At 43.4% G+C, this 9,204-nt stretch overlaps 1 protein-coding gene across 2 annotated transcripts; it reads right to left on the bottom strand.

Annotated features, from left to right (window-relative positions):
- Positions 1–1,558: 1,558 nt before the first annotated feature.
- cav3 (caveolin 3) lies at positions 1,559–7,655 on the bottom strand. 2 transcript variants are annotated; one of them, XM_061832958.1, is made up of 3 exons: positions 7,555–7,655; positions 5,835–6,108; positions 1,559–2,416 (listed from the first exon to the last, which is right to left on the bottom strand). In XM_061832958.1, the coding sequence occupies exons 2-3, from the start codon at positions 5,949–5,951 to the stop codon at positions 2,075–2,077; spliced, it is 459 nt and encodes a 152-aa protein (XP_061688942.1). In that variant the 5' UTR covers positions 5,952–6,108; positions 7,555–7,655; the 3' UTR covers positions 1,559–2,074. The 2 variants fall into 2 exon arrangements, with proteins under 2 accessions (XP_061688942.1, XP_061688941.1); XM_061832957.1 differs by lacking the exon at positions 7,555–7,655 and having other exon boundaries at positions 5,835–6,170.
- Between the last annotated feature and the right edge of the window lie 1,549 nt (positions 7,656–9,204).

Here is a 9,204-nt window from a genome sequence, read left to right as displayed (position 1 = left end):
CCATGAAAATGCAGATACAGAAGTTTTTGCAATCCATCGCAGGTGCGCCGACTACAGAAATGGAGTAAATTTGAAAACACGTCTTCCAAGTCGTTTCCAAATGTAATGTCCAAACACAAGTGCTCTGTTGGACTTCTACAGAATGTCATTAATAAATACTTTATGCTGTATGGGGACAAATATGTTTTAATTTAAGATTTGCGTAAAATATCATCTGGAATGTGACAAAATTAATTATTTTTCGAGCATAAAGTATTGGTTATTACGGAACTGGACTTCTATTCATCTTTGTTGTTGGGGAGGGAGAAAAAAAACTTCCATTCCCACAGATCATTAATCATAATAATCCTTTAGCACTGCCATAATGCATTTTTATGCTGTCTGCACAGTAATAGAAGACAATTTTGCATCAACTCAAATTAAGTGACTGTGGAGACAGGAATATTGACTCTTTATGCAGTGATTCACAACCGCTGTGGGGGCGACGGGGGGTGGGGGGGGGCGGCGATCATCAGGTGTGCAGGAAATTTTCCATTTTTATTTAAGTGGCCAAAAAGATGATTGCTTATTCACTTCAAATAATGTATCTTTGTTGTTCGCGTATAGCGACAGGCAGAATTATTCAAAGCTCTTTCAGTAGATGGCAGAAGGTCCAATTGATCAGTTTATCCACCTTCTGCCATTTACACAACACAATAAATATTATTTTAATATAACGTATTATTTTATATATACTATCAAATATTCCTTTACATGAGTTTTCATGTAAAGGTGATACTGTATTTTAGTTTCATCCAGACATTTCACCTGTAAGATCAGTACGTATATCTTGAACTTTTTTTTGTGAGTACTTTCTACTTTGGCAAACGCTGCTTGAGTCATTCCAAAAGAGGCGAAAGGTGCACAACAGCAGCCTCATGTGGGTAATCGTGATTAACAAAGCAATCAGCTTTGAATCATGGGAAAAGACACAACGCTGACTCATATGGACGCTTGTGTTTAATAATTAAACAACGGCGAATTAGACAAATCCAGTCAGAAGAGATCCTCTGGAACATTTGATTTAACGGGCATTTAATTGGGGGAACAAGCAGATCCAACCGCATTTGTCATTGCGGACGTTTGGAACGTTTTGACATCATACGTGACACGCTTGCATGCACGCTTGTCGACGGCGGCCGCGGCAGCTGCGACAGCCGATTCGCTCCATCTGATGTGAATTATTGTCCTGACGCGTTGTGCACAGAGATCGAGGCGCATCATCGCGGTACCCCCACCCCACCCTACCCCACTGTTTGATAATAAGGCCTCAAGCCGCCTCCTGCAGCTGTCGCTGGTCTTCTGTGGCGAAGGCGCGCTGGGCACGAAGCTTTACGTCAACGTTACGTTGGGATTTCACAAAGGCCTAAGGAACACGTTATTAGTTTTCTCGTGTAAACGGACACTTCAATTATCAGGAGAGTTGAGAAATCCATGCGTTATATTGTATATGTCTGTGTGTGTGTGTGTGTGTGTGTGTGTGTGTGTGTGTGTGGTGTGTGTGTGTGTGTGTGTGTGTGTGTGTTCGTGTCTGTGGGACAGAGCGAGCCCACCCTACAGAGATGCACTTTAAATTAATGATGACACTTTCCACAAATGGTCGCTGTCCAATTAAAAATGCATTTAACCCAAGTTTTGTTTGTTTTCCTCAAAATGAAATAATGCAAAGTACTGATATTTTTCCTGACAGAATGAAAAAAACAGACAGAAAAGGCTTTTTTTTTACATTTTGGGGGTAATTTCTAAGCATTTCTTTCTATATTATTTTCTTCAAATGCAGTCACTCGATAACACTCGCAACAAAGCTGTGCTTTTGGTAGAAAATCTGACTAAATGAGAACAAATCCCTAAAGGATAAGAAAGTGGGGTGCATCAAGGTGGTGCAAATATGTCAACTTTCTCCTAATAACTGTACTTTTATGTACAAAATCTTTGTAAAAGAGGGCGGTGAAGTACATTGTCGCATGGTAAGGCGCCAATGTGGTGTAGAAAAAGATTCCAGATCTCATCTGATCTCACTATTAACAAGCAGTTTTTAGACTTCCTTGCGCAGCGCCACGCGTACGCCGCCGAAGAGCTTGCCCAGGGCTTCGAACAACGGATCGCAGAAGGTCTGAATGCAGAGCAAGTAGATGCGGCTGACGCACTGCGACTCGATCAAGCAGCTCTTGATGCAGGGCATCACGGCCCAGATGTGGCAGAAGGAGATGCAGGCGAACAGGAAGCCCCAGAGCAGCGCCACGGGGATGCCGAAGATGGCCGACAGAATGCGGTAGCACCAGTACTTGGACACGGTGAAGGTGGTGTAGCTCAGCTTCCATACGCCGTCCAGGCTGTGGGTGCCGTCTGGCTCCGCGATGACATCCTCAAATTCCACCTGGTAAGGAAATAAATTTATTGATCAATGTATCCGATTCAAATAATGTACTTATTTTGGTGGTGTCATGGTGGTACCAAGCTATGAGATCCTCAACATCTCAACTGCAGCATTTTTTTGTGGAGGTGAGGGGGAATAAAAGTGTATGTCAACAGAAAGTGATTAGCCACATGACAGATAAACCTAGCATGGCTTGCTACATGCTGTACTCTGACTTGTTTTAGCAGTGTCATGGCGATATCACGCTATAAGATCCTTGGCATCTGAACTATGGTTATTATTTTGTGTTAAATGTGTGTGTAAATGTATAGGGTTGGTGTTATGTGTCAAATGAGGCTTATTACAGACACAAATAGAGATAACATCATGAACAAGCTATGAGGTTTTCCACATTGTTGCCGTGGTAATATTTTTGCCTTATACAGTGAAGAAAATAAGTATTTGAACACCCTGCTATATTGCAAGTTCTCCCGCTTAGTATTCATGGAGGGGTTTGAAATTTTCATCGTAGGTGCATGTCCACTGTGAGAGAGATAATGTAAAAGAAAAAAATCCTGAAATAATAATGGATGATTTTTTAATGATTTATTTGTGTGATACAGCTGCAAATAAGTATTTGAACACCTGAGAAAACCAATGTTAATATTTGGGACAGAAGCCTTTGTTTGCAATTACACAGGTCAAACGTTTCCTGTAGTTGTTCACCAGGTTTGCACACACTGCAGGAAGGATTTTGGCCCACTCCTGCACACAGATCTTCTCAAGATCAGACAGGTTTCTGGGCTGTCGCTGAGAAACACGGAGTTTCAGCTTCCTCCAAATATTTTCTATTGGGTTTAGGTCTGGAGACTGGCTAGGCCACGCCAGAACCTTGATTTGCTTCTTACGGAACCACTCCTTTTCCTGGCTGTGTGCTTCGGGTCACTGTCATGTTGAAAGACCCAGCCACGACCCATCTTCAGTGCGCTGACTGAAGGAAAATCTCACAATACATGGCCGCGGTCATCCTCTCCTTAATACAGTGGAGTCATCCTGTCCCATGTGCAGAAAAACACCCCCAAAGCATGATGCTACCACCCCCGTGCTTCACAGTAGGGATGGTGTTCCTGGGATGGAACTCATCATTCGTCTTTCTCCAAACACAGTTAGTGGAATTATGACCAAAAAGTTCCATTTTGGTCTCATCTGACCGCAAAACTTTCTCCCATGACTCCTCTGTATCATCCAAATGGTCATTGGCAAACTTAAGACTGGCCTTGACATGTGCTTGTTTAAGCAGGGGAACCTTCCCTACCCTGCATGATTTCAAACCATGACGTCCTAGTGTATTACCAACAGTCACCTTGGAAACGGTGGTCCCAGCTCTTTTCAGGTCATTGAGCAAGTCCTGTCGTGTAGCCCTGGGCTGATTCCTCACCTTTCTAAGGATCATTGAGACTCCACGAGGTGATATCTTGCATGGGGCTCCACTCCGTCATGTTTAGCTTCTTCCATTTTCTAATGATTGCTCCAACAGTGGACCTTTTTTCACCAAGCTGCATGGCAATTTCTCCGTAGCCCTTTCCAGCTGTGTGGAGTTGTACAATTTTGTCTCTGGTGTCTTTGGACAGCTCTTTGGTCTTGGCCATGTTACAAGTTTGAGTCTTACTGATTGTATGAGGTGGACAGGTGTCTATATGCAGCTACCGACCCCATACAGGTGCATCTGATTCAGGATAAGACATGGAGTGGAGCTGGACTTTTAAAGACGGACTAACGTGTCTTTGAGGGTCAAAATTCTAGCTGAAAGACAGGTGTTCAAATACTTATTTGCAGCACTATCACACAAATCGTTACAAAAATCATACATTGTAATTTCTGGATTTTTCTTTTTAGATTATCTTTCTCACAGTGGAAATGCACCTACAATGACGATTTCAGAACCTCCATGATTTCTAAGTGGGCGAACTTGCAATATAGCGGGGTGTTTAAATACTTATTTTCTTCACTGTATTCTGATTCAACTGAAAGAATCTTTTGTCTCAGTAGTCGCTTCTGTTTTGGTTAACAATTCAAATGGACTCCGCAGTTAATTGTGTGTCTATAAAGTGAGCTAAGTATAGTTGCCACATGAGTGAGCTATGTCAGTATAGAAAGTAAGTAGTACAGTATCACGTGTGTATGTAAAGGTTACGGTGGAATCTACCAGTTGGTCCATTGGAAAATCTGTCCTGCGTTCCTGGCTGACTGGTGCAGAATGTTAATGAACTTTTCAGACAGGCAGGCAGGCGGCAAGCAGACAGCCAACACATCTCAAAACATTTTGTCTTTGTCTCCCAAACCAGCAGACAGCAGCCGTTCGGGGTGATTGTTTAAAGAAAGCAGTCTGGGCTCATCCTCGGAATAAATTGCTGAATTTTGTTACGCTTTGTCAAGGTCTGAAAGCAATCTGAAGGAGAGAGAATTGCACGAGTTCCCCAAGAAACAAAACTGTCTATGTGGTCATCACAGAAAATCGCTGTAAACAGGGAAAAAAAAAAAAAAAACTGGCTTGGCTTGCATTTTAGAAGTTAGATTGGCAAAAATAGAAACTTTTTATGAGCTATGGACTACATTTCCTTGAATCACAATAGTTTCATAATAGTCATTAATATTTTTGATGAGCTGGGGGGCTCTATGTATGTTCTGAACTCCTCCTTCCATTTTTTAAACTCATTTTTTTTATTTCATTTGAGCAGGTGTTTAGATAAAGGAGGTCTGAATGAATGTGATCAACTTCAGCCGTCGGTTTCTTCAGAAAGGCAACGAGTTGGAATTGAATTAAAAGCGCCTCCGATTCCGTCAGTCAACAATCACAATTATAACCATAATTTGTTAACCATCATGCTCATCCACATTCCCAACATCACTTGATAGTGTGACACTTATACTGCAATCCTAAACATATTTTTCAATTATTCCTGTCTGACAGTGCATTATCACTTTAGTGAATGTTCAAGTGTCCCTCACGCTGGGCCCTGTGAGTAAATATCTTTCCGATATCTTGTGTTTCATGTCCAGAGTTGAAATATGAAGCTGAGCGGACACTCGGCACACGCGACGATTGCAGCAAAATTTCATCACTGCGCGTATATTCAATTGCGTGCTGAAGGCAAACGGTTCCTCCCAGTGATGCCTGCTAACAATCACAGAATCAACAGTTGTCAAATCTAAATAAAACATGGATGGCTCCAGATATCAGTTACACATATAACGCGATTCCAAAAATAAGCGCTAGGTTCTGCACAGGCAATAGCAATACTTCCTGGTCTATTTAAAGAGTTTTGATACAGTACAGCAACGTGTTTTCCTAGCTACAACTTTTTGCATTTTCTTCCCACGCATGTGCTCATTGTGTGCATTGAATTATTCACATTTTTTTCAATCATTTTCCACAAACCTTCACCACGTCCTCATTGATCTGCTTGGGGTCTCTGTTGATGAGGTCGATCTCCTTGGTGTTGCTGTCCTTCAGGATCTTCTCCTCGTTGGTGTTGTACTGGTACTGGTCCGCCATACTTGACGCGATGAAGACAGTGAATGGGAGAGGCGTCAAAGCGCGCACTGCAGGCACAGCGGACCGCTTCTGAAGCCGTGCGTGCCCTGCGTTGACGCTCCCGTTGACACGCCAAGCGGACAGCTGCTGCACGCCCTGGTAAATTTGGAGGCCTGACCTTCCACCCCACATGCACGCACACACACACACACACACATACAATGCAGCGCGCACAGACAGTGAAATGATGCCTTAAAGGAGAGCTCACACTTGTGTCACATTTCACACGGGTTTGCGGGAGGTTGGCTGGGCAGGGTTGGCAGTTTGGCACCAACGTACGCCGCACACTGACACACAAATGCGCCCTCCCACATGTGGAATGCTGTGTTTTGTGGGTTAATTAAATGAGCTGTGCGGTCCAGAACATTTAACAGTAGAGGAGTTCTGGAACTTTCATCTTAGGAACGTGAACTGACCCATTTAAATATTTTCCACGGCACTGAAAATGTATTCAACAGATCATTACATTTATTGTGATTTGGGAAAAGGATCTGGATGCGTGTCATTTCTTTATTCAGTCAAATTATCAAGAGATATACTCAGCATTTCCGACATCAAGTACTCTTGAATCACCTAATCAACTCCCATCCTAACTTCTAAGTAAATATTTTTTTTAACTTGGATAGTATGCCCAGTTGATTATTAGTGTCAGAGAGGTACCGTAATTTCCGGCCCACAAGCCGCGACTTTTTTCACACTCTTTCAACCCTACGGTTTATGTGGTGATGCGTCTAATTTGTGCATTTTTTTCTAACGGTTGCAAGGGGGCACTCGAGAGGAAAAGATAAGAATGAGACCGGTGAAATATATGAGCTGAGGAAGTGTTGCTACTGTGTTATTGGCGTGTCAGTGATATTTACCAGTAAATTTTATTTTAACCGACCTTGATGGTGTTAGCAATATCGCCGTGCTAGCGTTAGCCCTAGCTTTAGTGCGGCGCTAGCGTTAGCGCTGCGCCAGCATGTTGCTGCTGTGTCACTGACGTGTCTAAGTGATATTTACCAGTAAGTTTTATATAAACCGGCCCTGTTAGCGTGAGTGCTAGCGCAGCGCTACCTTTAGCATTATACTCTTTCTGTGCATAGTCTTTGTAAATATCTTGTGTTTCAATGTCGGTTTCAATGTGAGCACTTGCAGCTTTTACACAGCTGCGGCATATGTATGTACCCTATGGTATGTCCTTTGCAAATGTACTCGGTGAGACTTGTAACCAGGTGCGCTCTGAAGGCCGGGAATTACGGTACTAGTTTATTGTTCTGGCTATATGCTAAAGCTACACATTTTAATTTAGGATATCAAAGAAGTCTTTGATGTTATGTCATTACAAAATCAGACAATTCCAAGAAAATCATTTTTCCTATCAAACATCTCCTAAATGTTCACACAACTGTAAAATTACTTTGAAACAGTATCATGCTTTGTATATACAGTGTTCAAAAAGATAAGAAAGAAGCGATAACAGGTGAGTGCAGTAGAACTAACCCTTGACCTCAACCAATTAACCCTTAACCCAGACTCTTCCAATGGTTCAAGTCACATCAATTGCACAGTCAGTGGATCTCACTCGCTGTCCAAACTTGGTCGTGACCACGATCGGCAAAGGCCGCCTCGTTGAATCCGTGATGCAATCTGACAGTTTCCCGGCACCACCTGTTTTGGACTCGTTCACGCAGTTGTTTTCTGCTCACTTTCAAGCTGAATCAAAGCTATATTAGCGCCAGTTGCTGTGAAATAACATGCTTGAAGACATGAGCGATGACTTTGTGATGCCGTCAACTCACATTGGGTCCTGACTGGGTTCACTGGAAATGGCACTATTTACAGTAAAATGTGTCTGGCACTTGTGGATTTCTGAAGTAATATCTTTTTTACCCTTAGTTTTTCATAGATTGTGTTTGATCTTGCGGCATCAAACGATGACCCGATTGGCAGTCCGCTGGTGGGCGTGGTTCTATTTTTGTGTAACTGGTGAATTCGTCAAGTGTCCTCCATACTTTGGGTTGTATCCAATAACATTTTTCTCTAGGCGTCCACCCTTCAGGATCATGAATAAAAATGTATTGTAGATCATTTTTTTTCTTTTTGTTTTATTTGAACAATCGATTGACAAAATTACTACATGGTGACTGTTGCAACCAACGTGTTGCTGTTTGTCACACATATTAAACATATAATGTGAGACTCGAGTGTTTTACGCCGATGGTGAACCCGTTTTCAGCCCAAGTATGTGGTGCATATAGCCTGGCCGGCTATATTAGGCCCGATAGTCCTCCCCAATTATGCAGTTGCTGCGATCAGTCAGAGCTTTCTAGAATAGAATGTTGCATGAAAAAAAAAAAACTCAGATGGGGTAATGCTACTGAGAAAAGAATAGGAAGGGAGTTTAGCAGTTCCCATGGGAACTCGGAAAATAAGGCAGCGAAGGGATTGTTGATTATTGGATATCATGTTCACGCAAATGGCATCGGGGGTATGCATTAGCATTTGCCTCCCTGTTTCCCAGGTGGACTAAACGGGGCGAGGAAAGGGCGGAGGAATGGGATCAGAGTGCATGGATCCGACCCAATTAGACGGGGAGCATTCCTGCTGCGGCGGGCCAGCGAGGAGGGAGATGGACGCAAATAGCTCAGCGGACAGTGAAGGTGGGCAGGCCTCGTCCACTCAGAGTCAAACCGAAGCCACCCGAGCCGGACACACGTCACACGGCCGCGCCGCGCCTAAAAATAGGCCCCCTTTAACTGTGTGATGGAGAGGGGAGCTGTCAGTAATGCAATTTAGTTGTCAAACAACGCGGACCCTTCAAAACAAAATGCCTCTTTGCTTCTTAAGCGGCCCTTCTCGGCATGTTTGAAGCCTTGGCTCGCATTTGCGTCACGCACGCCGACGTGAGCTGCGACAAGCTCAAACACTCTTCGCCTTCTCCTGAGCGCCGGCGACCCAAACGACCCGCCTGTTTCCGTCATTCACTTGCGTAAAGCGTGCAAAGCATAAACAAAATAAAGTGTGTGAAGACAAGAGGAGGGTTGGTCCCGGAAAGGCGGGATGCAGACCCGGCTTGCAATTTGAACAATACAGCAAACCTTGAGATGCGAGGGCCCGATTTAAAAGCTTCTTTTTTTGGATACAAGCCGTTGTTCTGGCCGATTTTTACCTTTGCTCAAAACCCTGAGCTATGACGCTGTTTGGAGGTCGTGAACTTTACTCAACTTACTTA

This window comes from Syngnathoides biaculeatus, chromosome 10 (assembly GCF_019802595.1).
Source record: "Syngnathoides biaculeatus isolate LvHL_M chromosome 10, ASM1980259v1, whole genome shotgun sequence".
Lineage (NCBI taxonomy): Eukaryota > Metazoa > Chordata > Actinopteri > Syngnathiformes > Syngnathidae > Syngnathoides > Syngnathoides biaculeatus.
The sequence above is the reverse complement of the archived record's forward strand: the minus strand, read 5'-3'. Positions and strand labels throughout refer to the sequence as shown.

Coding starts and splice junctions, on each gene's coding strand:
- cav3 (XM_061832957.1), bottom strand. CDS start 6,122: ATGTGGGGTGGAAGGTCAGGCCTCCAAATTTACCAGGGCGTGCAGCAG. Junction 2,417..5,834: donor TCAATGAGGACGTGGTGAAG/GTTTGTGGAAAA, acceptor TTTCCTTACCAG/GTGGAATTTGAGGATGTCAT.